At 48.9% G+C, this 19,010-nt stretch overlaps 1 protein-coding gene across 2 annotated transcripts in view; it reads left to right on the forward strand.

The window, feature by feature from the left end:
* Positions 1–14,701: 14,701 nt before the first annotated feature.
* Positions 14,702–19,010, forward strand: part of SULT6B1 (sulfotransferase family 6B member 1) — a 382,977-nt gene continuing 378,668 nt past the window's right edge. Inside the window, exon 1 of one of the 2 annotated variants that reach the window (XM_069630680.1) lies at positions 14,702–15,021. In XM_069630680.1, the coding sequence (XP_069486781.1) occupies positions 14,847–15,021 (175 nt within the window). In that variant the 5' untranslated portion in view covers positions 14,702–14,846. The remainder of the gene's footprint in view (positions 15,022–19,010) is intronic. The other variant, XM_069630681.1, reaches the window with a different exon arrangement.

Consider the following 19,010-nt stretch of genomic DNA (forward strand, 5'->3'; position numbering starts at 1 on the left):
CAGGTAAAAAACTAAAAACAACAAAAGAGAGGAAAGAAGAGAGAAAAAAAAAACTTGGTAACTGGGACTGCCGTCTAGTGGTCCGTCAGACTTTGCCAAAGCAGGAGTTACTCGTGGCACAATCAGTATGTTTCTGGCTCGCTTCATTCAGCATCATGCGGCCCTGTCCATTCTTAGCGTCTGCCGTGTCACACATGCCTTCTAGCTGGCGTCTTCCCAGCGGCTCCATATTTTGTTCGCTTTTTGCGGGCAGCCCCTTGCAGCATATACCCGATGTTCCATGTCAGCGCAGATGTCCACATCCACGACCCATTGGTCGTAGTCCGGAGTGCGTTCTGCGCCCCACAATTGTGCTATATTCCGCCTGAGCACGGCCGTTGCAGTGGAGCAGAGTATCTTTTCATACCGGGACAGGTCGGTTTCATTAGAGATCCCCAGAAGGAGATGTTTTGGGCATCTTTCTATTGTCTTGCCTATAACGCTGGATAGTTTGTCACAGCATTTCTGCCAGAGTTGTTGGATATTATTGCATTCCCATAGGATATGGAAGAATGTGCCTTCCTCACGCTTGCATCGCAGGCAGCGTGCGTCTGTCGTCTTCCCCCAGCGGAAAAGGGCAACTCTTGGGTAGTAGACGCGGTGCAGGATCTTTAGTTGGACCAGCCTGAGTCTTGAAGAAATGGTTACCTCGCGTGGGTACATTAGGGCCTCCACCCAGTCTTCCGGCTGGAGCGGTCCCACGTCCCGTTCCCATTTGGTCTTCAGGCTGGTCAGTTCTGGTGTCGCAAAGGATGTAATCACATTGTACATGGTGGAGGTGACTTTCCGTTTCACCTGGTCCGACACCATATTGCATTCAAGGGGGGAGCTTTCCGGGATGTTCTGTATATTTTGTTGGTGGGTGCTCCAGGCATGTTGCAATTGCGTGTGGTGGTATCTTTCTGTGGCTGGGAGGGAAAATTCCTCTTGCAATGTTTCAAATGGTGCAAGTTTGTCCTCCCGCAGCACAGCCCCGGCGGTGGTGATTCCTCGTTGGACCCATTCGGGCCGTCTAGGTAGCTTTTGTATTTCAGGAAGATAGCAATTGTTCCATAGGGGTTGGGCCAGTGTCAGTTTCCCATCCCATCCTAGGTGTCAGTGTACCTCTTTCCATATTCTCACAATGTGTGTCGCCATATCTAGTTTCGGTGGGCGACCCAGGCTTCCGTAGAGATGTTCTAGTGGTGCTGTTGTGTTGTGGGGGTTAATTGCCTTGATGTGCGGAAGTGTCCCATCTCCATGCAACATGTCATTGACCACCGTCAGCTGGCCGGCCCAGTAGTATGATTGCAGCCTGGGTAGTCCAATCCCTCCTTCCCATACGGACCTTTGGAGCGTGGAGAGAGCGATCCGCGGATGCGCCCCCCCATAGCAGTTTTCTGAGGATGCAGTCGAGCTTATGGAATTCTTGCTGCGGGATATATATAGGGGCATTTTGCAGGATGTACAAGAATTTGGGGAGGGCAATCATTTTGAATAGTGCAGCTCTACCCAACAATGTCAATGGCAATGAGATCCAGTTGCGGGTGTCTTCTGCGAATCTTGTTGCGAGTGGGCCAAGGTTCAGGGATGTATAGTCTGCAAGTTGCTGCGTGATGCGTATCCCAAGATATTTGAACTGCTCCATTTCGATCTGGTAGGGGCCGTTCATTGCACTGGTTGCAGGCGCATCCCCTATAGGGAATAGGATGGATTTGGCCCAGTTCACTCGTAAGCCACTGAATGCCCCATATTGCTCCAGTATGCTTGTAACTCTGGGACAGGACTTGGCTGGGTCCTTCAGGTAGATGAGCAGGTCATCAGCATAGAGTGATACTCTGTCCTCCCAGGTTGCTGACCAGCGGAAGCCTTCCCAGGCAGGTGTGTTTCTCAGGAGAATTGCCAGGGGTTCTATTGCGATCGCAAAGATCATGGCTGACAGTGGACAGCCCTGCCTCGTTCCTCTCCCCAATCCAAAGGAATCTGATTGCCATCCATTGATCCTGGTTCTGGCGGTTGGACAGTTGTACAGTAGGCGTACCCAGCTCATAAAGTTCTCGCCAAAGCCCATATGGTGCATTATGACCCAGATGGCCTCCCATCTCACTGAGTCGAAGGCCTTTTGAAAGTCAATTGCAAGTAAGGCCAAGGGGCCTTGTATGCTGTGGGCTCTTTCCAGGGCTGAATATATTCTGTAAAGGTTCATGCGTGTTGATCTCTGTGGCATGAAGCCACACTGGTCCGGGTGTATCAGAGAGGGAATGACCTGTTGGAGGCGGTCTGCTAGTATTTTGGCCAGTATCTTTGTTTCGCTGTTGATAAGTGAGATAGGCCTGTAAGAACTGCAGGTTTCGGGGGGTTTGTCCGGTTTGGGTATTGCTATTATCGTTGCTTCACGTAGGTCGGGTGAAAGAATGCCCTTTTCACGTGCATACTGGTACATCCGTAACAGGTGCGGAGCGATCACATTGGTCCCCACCTTCCGCCATAGCTCGATCGGGAAGCCGTTGGGACCTGGGGATTTGCCGGTTTGGAGGCTGGATATGGCGCTTTGAATCTTGTCCTCCGTGACGTCTCTCTCCAGTAGTTCCTGCTGCGCCGCATATAAGGTAGGGATGGCTATTTCCTCCATGATCGAGGCATCCATTCGAGTCCTGGGTGCCCCATAGAGTTCTGCGTAATACTCTGCGAAGCCTTGTGTTATGTCCTGGTCCGTTACACAAGTGTTTTGCTCTCCTGTCTCCAGCTGCCAGACATGGCTGCGCCCTTGCTCTTTCCTTTCCAGCAATGCCAGCATCTTCCCAGCTTTGTCTCCTGTCCATGATATTAGCTCGCCCCTTAGCACTGACTTGTAGGCCTCCCACAGTGTCTCAGGGTTAGAGGCAACCTGTGTATTAAGCTCAAAGTATGTGTTTGTGCTCTCCTGGAGTTTATCCACTAGCTCGGGGTCCCCCAAGTAGTAGTTATTTAGTCAACAGCTCGGCGGGGGAATCGGCCTGGATGTTGTGATTTTCAGTTCAAGCGGGGAGTGGTCAGATATGCCTCTAGGAAGCAGGTCTGTTTCCTGTACCTTGTGTAAATCAGAGGCCGGGACGAAAAAATAGTCCAGCCTAGATAAGGAGGCATGTGCCCCTGAATTGAAGGAGTATTCCCTAGTGTCTGGGTGGAGTTCTCTCCACGTGTCGCATAGACCCAATGTGGCGGGTCGGGTAGTTGCGTTGGGGTTCCTGTTGCGTAAGTGTGAGCGGTCTAAAGTTACGTTCATGACTTCGTTGAACTCTCCACCCAAAACCAGCAGGTTGGAAGTGTCGTTCGTGATCAGCGGGGCAATATCTGTGAGCAGTGGGCCTAGTTGGGTTGGTGGTGCGTAGGTGGCTAACAGTGCGATGGATTGATCCCACAACGTGCCCGTCGCATATAGGTATCTGCCGCCAGTGTCCAGGCGCACTGTGGTGAGTTGGAAAGGGAGGTTTTTGTGTATCAGGACCATGACTCCCCTTGATCCCATTGTAAAGCCTGAGTGGAGTGTCAGCTTGTAGTTTGTGCGTTTGAACAGGGTGCATTCCGTGCCCGCAAGATGGGTCTCAGTCAGAAGCACTATGTCTGGTGCCCGTCTATTAAGGAATTGCCTAACCAGGCGCCGTTTGATAGCGTTGCCGAGGCCATTGACATTCCACGTCATGAGCCGGAGTGTTCTGAGGGCATGAGCAGTGTTGTTATGTGATGCCATGTCTGCTTATGGGAGGGGATACATGTGCTGCCGATGACGATGCGTCGCGTCTCGCGAGCTTGTGCCTATAAGTTGTGATCGTACTGATTGGTCCTGATATGTTTTGTGTCTGACGTGTCCCGTGTGTAATGAAACTTAACAAACCCATTACCCCCCACCCCATACTCCTCCCAACTAGAAGCATCGGTCGCCCGAACCTAGAAAACCACAGGTGTCAACTGGACACCTTACATGCTATAAACTCAACTTGTGTACGTATGTTAGTCTCTGGCGGTGTGCGATCAGGGGCTAGCACCGCTGGGGCTATTCTCTGATGTGTCTCTTAGAGGGTGGGGGGCCCCTCCAGCGTGTGGCTGCGAGTCGACCCCGCGGCCGCAATTTTAGGAAGTGTATTGATTCGTGTCAGCAGGTACGGTTTGTGGATTGTGTTATGGTAGTGTATTGTGTACTCACTGGTATACCGCTGGGCGTCGCCAGGAGTGGTGACAGGGGTCATCCATCGCTGTCCACTGGTAGGTCTTGTTCCGGGGGAGGTCGGGGTGCATGTTGTTGGTCGGGGGGCGGTCTGTTATTTCTTCCCCTGCTGGTTTGGGGAGTTGACCAGTCCCCCTCTATATGTTGTTCCACCCAGTGCCATGCTTCCTTCGGATCACTGAAATGGATTGATGTGCCTTTATGGTAAATCTTAAGCTGTGCTGGGAAAAATAGGCCATATTTGACCCCCAATGTTTGCAGGTGCTTTTTAAGTTGGTGGAAAGACTGCCTCGCTTTCTGCACCTCTCTCGTGTAGTCCGGAAAGAAGGCGATCCTTGAGCCGTTAAAGGTGATTGGGCCTTTGGTCCGTGCCAGTTTCAGTAGGGCGTCTCGGTCCCTGTAATTTAAGAATCTCGCAATTACTGTGCGTGGTGGCGCTCCAGGTGTTGGTCTATCCGTGGGTACTCTGTGTGCTCGTTCTATAGAGAAAAACTTGGAGAAGGAGCTCAGGTCATATAGGTCTGTTAGCCATTGTTCAAGGAAGAGCTCCTTGCAGGGGCCTTCAGCTTTCTCAGGTATGCCAATTATGCGCACGTTATTGCGCCTTGAGCGGCCCTCACCGTCTTCAACTCGGCTTTCCAGCAATTTGAGTTTCGAAGTGACGCTTCTGAGCTGGTGTTGCATGTCACGTACTCCAACTTCTGTAGTCGAGATGCGCTGTTCGACTTCGCCAGTTCGCGCCGTCAGGTTTTGGAGATCGTATCTGAGGAGGGACACGTCCAGGCTTATCCCATCCATTTTTTGCTCCATTGACGTGCGGGAGTCTGCAATGGCGGCCATGATGTCCCTCAGGGAGATTGCGTTATCCGGTTGTCCTTCTTCCAGGGTGACCGGATGGTAGTCGGGGACCTGTGTCGAAGGGATTGTATATTGTTCCATTGTTGTGTCGGGAGTTTCTTAGCTTTATCTTTCCCCATTTTCTCCGATGTGTCCCAGGGCCACTGCAGTAGTTTAGTGAGGTGCGTTGTGGCCGCACACACTTCATTAGGTCGCACAATTGCGCCAGGGTACAGATGCTCCCAGGCGGTTCGACAGCTTCACAGGATGATCGCTCGGTGCCTGTGTTTTTGCGGGCTGCGCAGGGTTGTTTTGCCTGGCTAACCGGGGCAGTCTTATGCTGATCTCTTCTCCCCCTCTTTGCTTCTGTTGGCAGGCTGTTGGTGTGGGCAATGTTCGGACTGGGGTATGGCCCCACGCCTGCTCAGTTTCGTCGTTTGGGAGACTGATTCTACCGCCTGCAGCACTGACAAGGTAGCGGCGGATGAGACGGTAATTTATAGTTATTAGGCTCCGCGTTACGGGTGCGCCATGCACTGGGCTCGGGGGAATCACGGTCCTGTAGATAGTGCCGCTGTGAACGTATTATGGCTGGGGCCGCAGTCCGCTCCGTTGCCACACCGCTTCCACCTCAGGTACGTACTGTATTCTCCCAGGTTCTTTATCTTCCAGTGGCGTCTCCAGCGGTATGCTGTGGTGAGTCTCCCTCGTCCGCACAGCGGGCTGTGCTGGCTCGCGGTCCCGGGATGCGGCCACTGGCTGTCGATACGCGCAACCCCACGCTTGACGATGCATGCGGAGGGGCGGAAAGTCAAATTGCATTCAGGTACGAGTCACCGGTTTCAGTGCCGTCCTCTCATACCCCGCGGGGGGGTGGTTGCAGCTCACTGTGTGGCCCGGCCACGGCCTAGGAGATTCGCAGCGGCCATTTTGTTTGTAGCAGCGTTTCAAAACGTGGCCTCAAACCAGAGTCGATGTTTCTCTTCCTCGTGTATGCGTTTTGCCCCCAAAATTTACCAGGATATAGAGTAGATCCTCCGCATTCCGTACGTTTGCTTATTTTTGGTCCATCTTGTCGAAATCAGGCAGGATGTTTCAGGATTATGTGGCGGCTCGCGGAGCGGTGCAGATTCACGTCCGCCACTTCTTTACATTCTTAAAACAACAAATATGACCACACGCCAACTATCGCTGCTCAAGCCTCTACCTTTTTCAATTAACTCTGCCTATCTCCGGATTGGTACTAACCACTTCCCCAGATAGGCTTTTTAGCTCCTTAACTTCGTTCCAATTCTTTTGCAATTCGTGTCACTCTTCGACACCTTAACTTAACACATTGACACAGTAAACATACTCCATGATCACCTTTTTTTCTCCTCGCCCCTAATCAATATCCTGTCACAGGATTTTAATTGTCTCCTTATATGAACCTGTTCATACATAGCCTACTGGCTCCGACTGGAGTGTGAGACAATCTCTTCTAGATCCCTTCGGTCAGGCTTATAGGCGCTTCTTATCTCTCTCCACACAATATTTCCCATTACCTTTAAATTACCACAATCCCGTCCCATTAATTTGCCATTTCCCTCAGTCTACTCACCATGCGGTTGTTCTTTGATTCAAGGCTTTCTGCGTCGTCTCCTCCTCGAACTGACCACTTTCACCTTCTGTCTGCAAAGCGCCTGTGGAAACCAGGTAGGGATTTTGCCAAGGAGGGAGCCTGCCCACCATCTCGATTTTCTTGCAAGATTTCTAATGGCCGCTCTCCACAGGAAACTCCCTGATCTTCCGGCTAGATGGTGGAGGATATCTGGTCGTCCAAAACTCTGGCACTATCAGATTGAGAACCATCCTCACACTCTACCACATGAGCTTATGCCCCTTTAAGCGGGTAGCGTGTAATACAGTTGAATGTAATGCAGACTATCTCTTTACACCAAATAATCAAACCACCCAGGAAGATGGCAAATGTTATTTTACTGTTTTGTTATCAATTGTCTAAAACAGGGAGTTACAACGGACATCAACGCTGTCGCACAGCATTCTCTCAAAGCATTTCAATAAAAAAAACATTTTTATAGCAAAAACTCATCATACGTGATGTCAGACTACGTGGCAAATAAGTGAAAACCTACGGGGGATTGTGGTTGGCTCAACGGGAACATCTAAATATACTTTCTATAAGGGGTCAGGTTGTGGTTGGACTTCTAATGTCAGGTGGACAACTCATGGCCACCCCTAGTGCAAGTCATCATCAACAGGTATTAGAAACACGGTATATCATTCACTCTTAAACTATAAGGGTATTCGTGATGTGGCCTTCTACAATTGCTTGGCACTCTCGTGCCCTTCTGGAACGTTTGATTCACTAGCAGCACGTAAGCTCATATGCCAGGTGCCAGGAGGTGGACTGGACTGTACCTCCCCACAATATTAGCCCAATATCTCTCAAGACCCATGCCTTCTGCCATGAAGATTGCCTTTGAACTTGGCCTTGCAATGTATTGTCGTCTCTGGGAATATAAGGCAGTACGGGCACACACTTATCATAGTTCTGGCCTTCATGCCAACTTCTATTTCCATCCTGGAATCACGTGATAGGAGACTGCAATTCTGCCCATTTTGCAGCAATTAATTGTCTTGAATTAATAAGCTTGGCACTCATGGTATTCTTTCTTTGCACCTTTACAAGGTATGATTCAGCATCCACAGTTTCTGTTCTTCAAGGATAACCATTTCTTGGCTGCTCCAGTCTTGACATCAGGCAAGACAGCCCTTCTCGTTCCTTCCATGCTCCCAGCTGCTTTTCTGCTACAACACAGCCCTCAGCCCTTCTTTCCCTAGGTTTGAACATACTAAAGTTGTAACATCAATGTCCAGCTTCTATATGATGGTGGCTTCACCTGCAGTCTATTCAGTACGTATAGCCAGCTTCTATGATCACTTAGTCTACTTGCATTTCAACATCTGTACAGTTATCGAATGAGCTGCATTTTCTGCAGTGCTCTTCACACATGCAATCCTCTTTTCGCATACAAATGTTTGCTTGATTCTTTACTTCAACATCAGTTTCTATAAGGTCCATGCATTCTCTTTGTCAGCCAGTCTTCTCAATGTGTCACACGCATCTCTTTTGTTGTCACCAATTTCTCTTTCTCTCATTTTCATAATCCTTCAGGCACCTCCTCCAAGCGATTGTCATCTGGTTCACCGTAGGCAGGTTATGCATGCATATTAACAAGGGGGGTCCTGGGAGTCCCTCTGCCAGACATTAGTACTGGTTACAAGAGACTTACCCAGACTCTTTAGCTCACTATCTTTCACAGAGAAGAAATATCCCAAACATATCAGTCTTTGTCCTGCCCTGGGGCAGTCCAGCACCGAAATGCTAGGCAATTCTCCTCTGAACAAGAGTACCAACAGAAACCCCAGACACGTGTTTCGGTCTGGTTGTACCTCATCAGTAGGGTGGATCTGTGCCTCTCTAAGAATAGTGAGCAAGGGGTCCACGTCTGGATTCCCCTAGTAACTTAGGGTGAGACCCAAAGCTACTTAAATGTGCAAATTAACAAGGGAGGTCCTGGGAGTCCCTCTGCCAGACATTAGTCCTGGTTACAAGAGACTTACCCAGAGTCTTTAGCTCACTATCTTTCACAGAGAAGAAATATCCCAAACATATCAGTCTTTGTCCTGCCCTGGGGCAGTCCAGCTCCGAAATGCTAGGCAATTCTTCTTTGAACAAGAGTACCAACAGAAACCCCAGACACGTGTTTCGGTCTGGTTGTACCTCATCAGTAGGGTGGATCTGTGCCTCTCTAAGAATAGTGAGCAAGGGGTCCACGTCTGTATTCCCCTAGTAACTTAGGTTAAGACCCAAAGCTACTTAAATATGCAAATTAACAAGGGGGGTCCTGGGAGTCCCTCTGCCAGACATTAGTCCTGGTTACAAGAGACTTACCCAGAGTCTTTAGCTCACTATCTTTCACAGAGAAGAAATATCCCAAACATATCAGTCTTTGTGCTGCCCTGGGGCAGTCCAGCACCGAAATGCTAGGCAATTCTCCTCTGAACAAGAGTACCAACAGAAACCCCAGACACGTGTTTCGGTCTGGTTGTACCTCATCAGTAGGGTGGATCTGTGCCTCTCTAAGAATAGTGAGCAAGGGGTCCACGTCTGGATTCCCTTAGTAACTTAGGGTGAGACCCAAAGCTACTTACATATGCAAATTAACAAGGGGGGTCCTGGGAGTCCCTCTGCCAGACATTAGTCCTGGTTACAAGAGACTTACCCAGAGTCTTTAGCTCACTATCTTTCACAGAGAAGAAATATCCCAAACATATCAGTCTTTGTCCTGCCCTGGGGCAGTCCAGCACCGAAATGCTAGGCAATTCTCCTCTGAACAAGAGTACCAACAGAAACCCCAGACACGTGTTGCAGTCTGGTTGTACCTCATCAGTAGGGTGGATCTGTGCCTCTCTAAGAATAGTGAGCAAGGGGTCCACGTCTGGATTCCTCTAGTAACTTAGGGTGAGACCCAAAGCTACTTAAATATGCAAATTAACAAGGGGGGTCCTGGGAGTCCCTCTGCCAGACATTAGTCCTGGTTACAAGAGACTTACCCAGAGTATTTAGCTTACTATCTTTCACAGAGAAGAAATATTCCAGTCTGATATGTTTGGGATATTTCTTCTCTGTGAAAGATAAGGAGCTAAAGACTCTGGGTAAGTCTCTCGTAACCAGGACTAATGTCTGGCAGAGGGACTCCCATGACCCCCCTTTTTAATTTAGGTTATGCATGCAGACATTTTTGGCGCCAAACATCAGAATGCACAGAACTAGGTTCTGCACAAGGAGGCAAGGAGGCAATAGGTGACAGAATCCATCAAAGACACTGCAGATGTCCTAAGGGAATTGGCAATGGCTTGCAGCTTCGGGAACACAGGTGATGACAGAATCAGGGACATGCTAGTGACCTATTGCAGAGATCTCAGAATGCAAGAAAAATTAGTAATACCAAAACTCTACATTGGAGAAGCAATAAAGATAGATCAGGCGGCAGAGAAGATGTTGGTTAGATGCAAACGCTTTAAGAAAGTGGAACAAGCAGAACTTAAGATGGTGACAAAGAAGAACAAGTACAGCCAGTATAAGGAACTCAAGGGTGCCAGGAAACAGGATATGACAGAAGCCAAAAAAGACAAGGCCATCAAATGCTATAGATGTGGTGTTGGCTGACCCTTGTCAAATGCCTCCAAGTGCCCTGTGAACACTGCACGAGTTATAAAAAGATTGGTCACTTCACAAAATGCTGCACCTTCAGAAAAAGACGGTAAGTCAACATGGTTGCAGCCTCCAAGTGACAGAGAGGAGGAGGACTCAGAGATCCCCATGGTCCAGGAACAACAAGAATAAGAAATCTAGCTCCATACTGTAACATCATAGACAACAAGACCATGGTTTCCATGTTAGCAGACTAAGGTTCTGACCTCAATATATTGCCTCTCATTCTACTCATAACTAGCCTAGGCTCAGAAGAACTGCATCTCAAGCTCTCCAAAATCGAGCCTGCGGCATATGAGGGGAACAGGACCACACTCACAGGATACACCAGATGTAACATGAGTGTCAAAAGGTGACGCACGAGGAGGAGGGTGTATGCCACAGAAGTGGGCAACCTCATATTTGGGTGGTATGAACAAGGGAGCTTAAAGGTAAAATGTAATCTGTGCAGGAAAGATTAAGTACACTCAGTGACTTCTAGAACCATGATGGAAATTCTACAGGAGTGCGAAGAAATATTTGAAAAAAGGACTAGGGCGGGTGAAACACTACACCCATAGGATAATGCTCAAATAGGGAGCAATACCAGTTAAAAACTAGGTACAACCAGTTGTGGTCATATCCAGGAATGAATTCGAGAGCTGGCTCAGCGCAGTGGTACTCATGAAAAAAGAGACTGGGAAGCTCTGCTTCTGTGTTGACCCAAGAATCCTGAACAAAAACAAAAGGAAAAACAATTACCTGCTCCCTGATATATTAGACCTCATACATCCGGTAGGAAATGCAACAGTATTCACAAAATTGCACTGAGGACTGCAAGGACCTCACAGCAGTTATAAGGTCAGTGGGCAATGTACTGTGCACCCTTTGGACGATCATCAATGGCATCAGTATTTCAGTGCATCATAGACCATATACTCAAAAAAGTCAGGAAAGTAGTCTACTTCCAGGATTATGGACGTCATTACGACCTGGGCGCAAAGGGATACCGGGCACCGGTAATGACACCGGTACTGGTAATCCCTTTGCGCCTTATTCCGAGGTCCATTTGCAGGTCCCTCCCTTAACGCCTGGTTTTACCAGGTGTTATGAATGGGACCCGCATAGGGATACCGGGGTCAATAACGGTACCGCAATTTGCAGTACCGTTATTGCCACCTTCCCATTGAGCCCTATGGGGGCTCAAATGGGAATGGGGAATGGCTCTGGTGAATGGGGAATTACCGGTCCTGCCGACCTCGGACTGGACCAGTAATTACTCCCTTAACCAGACCGGAGTCGGGCCGATTTTGGAGGCAGCCATGGCGCTAATAGCTAATAGCGCCATGGCTACCTCCAAACTCGGAATGAGGCCACATGTCCTTCTGTTTGGAGACAATATAAAAGAGTACAACCAAACACTATGTTAGGTTCTGAACAAACTAAACAGAGCCGATGTGTGTCTGTTGGTGAAAAGTGCTACTTCAGAGTATCAACAGTGTACACCATTTCGAGCAAGGGTATCAGACCGAAAGAAGACCTTGCATTAGCAATTAGGTAGTCACCAGCTCCAAAAGACAAGGACCAACTAAAGAAATACACCAGTATGTCTGAGTACTATTCCAAGTTTGACAAACATGTGTCCTGAATGATGAACCGTTGAGGCAATTGCTAACGAAAGAGGCGCCATTCCAATAGTCTGAGGAATGCCAGCACTTGTTCGAACAAATCAAGGAAGAAATAATAAACATTCCATGCATCAAGCCATTTGACAAGGACCTGAAAACTGATGTCACCAAGGACACCAGCTAATATGGCACTGGAGCGAATCTAACCCAGAGGAAGGGCCTAGAAGAACACATCATGGCCTACACATCGGAATCACTCCCAGAGTCAGAGTACAATTCCCCTTCGTTGAGAAGGATATGCTAGCCAAATTGTGGGTGGCGCAGTATTTCAGATCCTACCTGTCGGGAAGGAAATTTTGATGACTCGAAGACCACAAGCCTTCAATAAGCATATTGCAACCCGGTGGTCACAAGCCACCAACCCCGAGATTAGCCAGGCTGGCTCCAAAATGCAAGAACTCTCCTTTGATGTGGAATAAATCCCAGGTTAGAAAAATAAGCTGGGAGACTGCATGTTGTGACTTCTTGTAGCAACCACATAAAGCAAAATGGAGTTCTTAAATGACAAATGCATATTGGTATCTCTTCAGGACCTAAGGGAAGAGTGGGACACACACAAGTAAGAGCACGTGGATGCATCATGATGAAGAAGATCTGGATATGGAAATGATCAAAAGCTTTTTGACCCCACGGGAGCCGGATGAAAGGCAAAGCCAACAGCTTCAGGCAATATAGGCAGCATTTTACCACCACCGAAGTAATGGACAAGTGGAGAGGGTGAACAGATTTTTCAAGTAGAGCATGTAGCTAACAGATGCCTCTGGAATGGATGGAAAAAAGACATTAATGGAAGCTGTAGCTGAACATGGAAGCATCCCTAATTCCAGCACAGTGGTGTCTCCCGTCGAGATAATGAGAGAAAAAAGAATGAACTATGGACTAGGGGCAAATTGCTCTCTGATGTCAGCCACAGGCCACATGGACTGTACCAGAAGGTCAGTTACAGAGCAAACAAGATACCAGCAGGTATGACCCCGCAATGCCACTGTCGCACCATCCATGCAGCCTGGAGATGTGTTGACAATCAAGTCGAATGCCAAAAACAAGCGGACACTACAAATTTAGCATGACTGTGTATAAAGAAAGTGGGCACTCACCATGTAATCACAGAAGATGGAAAGCGGTGGAACGTCGAAAGAGTAGCAGTATTCACAAGAAGATAAGGGAGAAATAAACAGTGAAAGGGATAGTCAGCTGGATTGTGAATGAGGACATACAGCAAAGGAACTAGAGGAAGAACTACCCAACAAAAACATCACTGAGCATCAGCGATCGATGCAGGTATTCGAGGCTCACAGTGAAAAGGCAGAGGAAACCAAGTAGAAGAAAGTGGTGATAACAGAAGATCTCAAAGGAGCAGAAAAGCACCAGTGAAGTTGACTATGAACTTTATTATATTCTTTATTGTAGCCAAGGAGGTTTATGCGAGCAGAAGACGCTCTCGCACTCCGTCACCACTTTCGGCAGGCGTGTTGCGCATATCAAGATGACGGCATGCAATGGAAGCATGCAATGACTGAGGACATGGAGAGAAGAGGACATGCTTCGGATTCTCTAGCGTTCTCCACTAGGACTCAATACAATTTAGCTGTCTTTTCATAATGGCAGATATAAGAAAGATTTCCTGTAAGAAATAAAATACCTGTTGGAGCAAATGAAGTCAGTCCAGGAGCATCATTTAAGGTAGGAGTACACTTCACTTTTGTTGTGCATCGCAATTTGACTTGGTCTGGTGGTTAAGTATGCTGCACCCTGCTACTCTGCGTCCGCACACCCCTAATTGCGAATGGCACCCCAACTGTGTGCACGCACCCATAAATTCCCTATCAGACCCTATATTTGCACGGTGAAATCTGTGCGATTGGGGCCTTGTGCCTGCTTTCACATGGCAGAGTGATTGGGATCTGTGTGTTCTGATTTCCTCAAAGTGATGTTGTGCAGCCAGATCCATGAATACGCTTGTTTTGCGTGCTGCTGGGTGTGCGATTACCTTGTCAGGCCGTCCCGCGACAGGCCCACGTAATTGCTTTTCCTCATTCTGCGTGCAGTATGAGGATTATGCATGTTCCGCCCCCTATTTATATCTCTGCGCAGGCCCGACCCACACATGCGTGGAGTCTCGCGCAAGGCACTCAACTGCTCGTAGAGGTGTGTCGGACGTGTGCAAAGTCCCTGCAAATTCCAGGAAAAGTCCTATCAAGTCGATTCCATGAATCGACATAGGGGGTTTTGCACGCATATGACCTGCAAAGTCCTTATTTTCCACGCTCTAAGTTCCATGAATCAGGCCCTTTAGGAGTTGCTACATCTATAGATATATTTGAATAGATAACGGAACCTATTTTTTTCGACAGTATCCTCCTAACAACAACGCATCAAGAAAGCACAGCAGGCAGAAACACTACAACGTATTGTACTGAAACCTGCGCAGGCACATCAAAGTGTTTTGACTTGCAATGTTGGATGAAATACGGTTTGCACTCTGCCACGTTGTTGTTTTGACTTCCGAGTTGGTGCACTTTTTAATGCACATTCAGTTGGAGTTATCGCTGTGTTTTGTTTAAGGGAAGGTTTTACATCCGTTGTACACTTCCTGCGGCATTCATGATCTTGACTGACCTTTCTCGGTGGCATGCGTGCTATTTATCTTGCACTCTGCACGCGCAGGGCGGACAAAGAGCCGAGCTGGGGGCTATTAGCAAAGGATCGTGTCTTCACTCACCATCTTTTTTCAGTCGCTGTAAAAACAAATGTAACCGGCAGAACCAGTCGGCAGGCCCCTCCCTCCTCGACGTTTGCCCAAGTCAGCTGCACGCTGGGCAGGCTTTGAGAGTCAGAGATGGAAGAAAACCCACGTGAAAGGATGGCGGACGCAGCTTTGTCAAGTGAACTCCTCTTCACCTACCGAGGGGCTCTGTACCCCAAGATGAGGTGTAGCCCTGAAACATTCCAAGTGCTGGAGAATTTTGTGGCCAGGAGAGATGATGTTATGCTGGTATCCTACCCTAAATGTGGTGAGTTCATACCTGTCAACCTTTTTTTTTTTTTTTAAATCAGTTTTATTGGTTTTTCATATGAATAAGTGACACATCCAATTTAAACAACTATGGGCTCGTGCCCGAAAAAACACACATAAAGAGGCCCCGGATCTCTGCCGTCCCCCCACCCCCCTTATCTCAGAGTACAGATTCAGCTGGTCCATTCGGAAGCATCTCGGGGCAGCTCCCCCCGGGCTCATGTCAGTCGGTGACAGGCCGACTCTCTCGGGTCAAGCACCAGATGTACTGGGCTCGGGTGGGTGTTGTGGGGCCGGGTATCGGGTCTCGTCTCCTGCGTTGCCAAATGCCTCCATAAACTGTAGCCACTCGGATTCTGCATTGCTTCCATTAATTCTTCCATGTAATAGATGTCCTTGGCTACTGCTACCCATTCCCTCCTTCCGGGAAGGGCAGCTCTCTTCCAGGTTCTAGCTCGAGCGGCTCTAGCCGCCAGTAACAGAGAGTGTGTCAAGTTTGGGAGCTTTTCCCAGTGTTCGTCATTTATTTGCAATCCAAATATTAGTAACATGGGGTCTAGCGGGTAAGGCCCCTCTCCTGCCTCCCTCAGCCAGCTGAGGACCTCCGTCCAGAACGCTTGGACCCTATTGCATGTCCACCACATGTGCCAATAGTTTGCTTTTTCTCCACAGCCATGCCAACACATTGGGATAACTTCCGGGAACATCCTGGAGATTTTGATTGGATCGTACTGCCACCTGTGAAGCAGTTTAACGACATATGTTTTATACTGGCAGGAGATTGAGGTTTTGAATGCGCTATTACAGAGGCACCTTTGTCTCCAAGTCTAATGTTTAAGTCCCCTTCCCATTTTCTCCTAAGACTTTTAGTCGTTCCTTCTCTGGTAGTCAATAGGGCTCTGTAAAGGAGGGATATGAGTCCTTTCATTTCTACGTGGGTGTCCAAGATTCTTTCGACGGGGGTGAGCTTTCGCTGCACGCATGGTTTTAGTTTGTGTTTCATTAGGACTACTTTAAGCCGTAGGTATAGGGGAGGGTACCAATTCCCAGTGCTTCTTCCAGTTCCTGGATACCTATGAACATCTCCTCTCTCACAAGTTGGCCGACCCTACATAGTCCAGCGTCAAACCAGGGTTGGTAGTGTTCGTGCCCTGGTATTTCTTCCAATACAGGCGTGGACCAAATGTGGCTCAAGGGGGAGGGCCATGTGGTTATTTTATCGCTGTTACCCTTTCCTGCCAATGCCTTCCACATGGTGCCTAGAATTGGGTGGGTCTTAATTCTGTTAGGGAGCTTTTTCAGAGGGACCCATAGCCATTCTCCTATTGTGACTGGGCTCAGGAGGGAGTTCTCTAGATAAATCAATTGTTTATCGGGGTCTTCTCTAAGATGGGGGGCCATTGCTCTAAGCTGGGCCGCGCTGTGGTAGGTCTGAAGGTCCGGGAGGGCAAGTCCTCCTCTGTCTTTGGGGAGCGTGAGGGTCTCGTATCCCACTCTGGGTTTTTGGCCTTGCCATATACATTTCAGTATTCGCCTTTTAGCTTCTATGAAGTATGCATCCGGGGCTTCGAGTGGGAGCATCTGGAAGACGTAAAGCACCCTGGGGAGAAGTTTTATTTTTCAGGCAATTATTCGTCCCATCCAGGATATTTGACCTTTTCCCCATCTCTCCATGTCTTTAAATATTTTGTCAAACAGGGGTGGCTAGTTAGCTTGATTTAAATCTTCGTTGGGTCTGACAATGTTGATTCCCAGATATTGCATCCCTTCAGTGCAGATTTGTAGGCCCAAAGGGTTCAGTTCCTCCAGGTCCCTATCCGTGTCTGATGCAAAGGGGAATATCATCGATTTACCTATGTTTATCTTAAAGCCTGAGAAACTGCCAAACCGTTCAATCGCCCATAGGGTGGCTGGGACTGACCTAGTGGAGTCTCTCAAATGTAGCAAGATATCATCAGCATAAAGTCCCAGCTTGAAGGTGCGTTCACCCACGTCAATGCCATGCACTCTAGTGGACCCTCTAATGTATTCCGCAAGTACTTCCATAGTCATGGCGAACCAAAGCGGGGAGAGGGGGCAGCCCTGCCTGGTCCCCCTCTGGAGGTTGAAGATGCGAGACAGGTGCCTGTTTACCATAACTCTAGCTGATGGGGTCACATACAGGGCCTTAATCGCCTGGCGGACTCCCTACCCCACACCCAGTTTTTGGAGCACGCTATGTAGGTAAGCCCAATCCACCCGGTCAAACGCCTTTTCGGCGTCGATAGACACCAGGACTGGATTATTCCCCCTTGGGGCCTCCTCCCTGAAGAGATGTAGGGTCTTCCTGAGGGTGTCCGCCCCCTGTCTTCCTTTTATGAAACCCACCTGATCCGAATGGATGAGCCCGGGCATATGGTATTCGAGCCTAGTGGCAATGATTCTAGTGAATAGTTTGGCATCCACATTTAAAAGTGAGATTGGTCTATATGAGCAGCAGTCTGCCGGGTCCTTCCCCTCCTTCAGAATGACTGAAATTAGTGCTTTACCAAAAGACGGGGGGGGGCTTTTCCTGTTGTCATTATGTTGGGGAAGAGGCCTGCCAGAAAACCCGCCAGGTGGCCCGAGAAGGCCTTGTAAAAGCCTGCAGTGAACCCGTCCTCCCCTGGGGCCCTACCCAGCTTCAAACCCGAAATTGCCCTAAGTACCTCCTCCTCCGTTATCAGGGCATCCAAGGTGGTCACCACCATGGGGCTGAGGGCGGGGAGAGAGATCCCGTTGAGGTACGCACCCAGCACTTGCTGATCCATGTTCCCTTCCCTTGCGTAAAGGATCTCATAGTAACCTGCAAAATGTCTGCTATGCCCTCCGTGTCCCTTAGTTCCTGTCTCTTCCCTCTTGCATTATCCAGGTCCCTCTCCTTCTCGTCCTCCCCCTTACCCTCCGACTGTTCTAGTTGGATTATTTCCGACCTCAATTTATGTGCCAGGAGGGTCCTGAGCCCTTTCTTGGAGGCCCCTTCTCTGATCAGTCTGCCCCTCCAGGCCTTCGCCGCTTCCCATACTATCTCACAGCTAACTTCACCCGTATCATTGAATTCGAAGAATTCTCTGATTGCTGTTGTCATCTCCTCCTTGAACACAGCGTCCCTAAGGAGCAAGTCATTGCATTTCCATAAGGAGTCCCTGGGCTTCAGGCCTGATATGCTGGTGTCCGACCAGACCATGTTGTGATCCGACCAGCTAACCGGTCTTATCTCACAGGCCTCTATCCTACTCATATGCTGATGTCTCGCAAATAGGTAGTCAATTCTGGTTCTAGTACCATGTGCCCTGTGGCCTCCTCCCATCACTGTCTTGAGGGGTGGTTTTTCAGCTATGGTCCTGTTCCCGGTCTGCCCACATATTGAAATCTCCCCCCCCATGAGTAGGAGTCCCTCCGCCTTAGTCATCACTTCTCCCGGCGCTTCACAAAGGAATTCCATCTGGCCCACATTGGGGCAGTATATTGCTGCCAGAGAGACTCTTGAATTACATAGGTTACATGACACCACCATGGCTCTCCCATCTTCCCTTTCCCACCGTGACACCTCCGTGAGCTTTTGGTCTCTATGCAGAATAATGCCTGTACCCCCTTTTTTGGAGTGGCCGGATGGCCAGAAAGTCTGACCCACGTGTGTTCTTGGGATGGCCCTCTCCTGCCCTTTTATCGTTCTAGTTTCCTGCACCATAAGGATGTCCAATCTTGCGTTCTTCATTTCCCTCCCCAGCAGGGAGCACTTTGCTGGTGAGTTTAGCCCCTTGACATTAAGTGAACCCAGCCTGAGGGTCTCGACCAGGCCCCTCCTCTCATTGTCTAACATTAGGACTTCTTCTTGTTGTCCTCTCCCATCCGGTGTCATGGTAGCTGCACAGGTTCCATTTGTGATTGGATCTACGCTGAATCTGTGAGTGTATAACTCCAATTCCCCTGTCTCCCTCCTCCCCCATTCCACGCATGTTCAGGACG

Source organism: Ambystoma mexicanum, chromosome 6q (assembly GCF_040938575.1).
Source record: "Ambystoma mexicanum isolate Mex_15411 chromosome 6q, UKY_AmexF1_1, whole genome shotgun sequence".
NCBI classification, from domain to species: Eukaryota; Metazoa; Chordata; class Amphibia; order Caudata; family Ambystomatidae; genus Ambystoma; species Ambystoma mexicanum.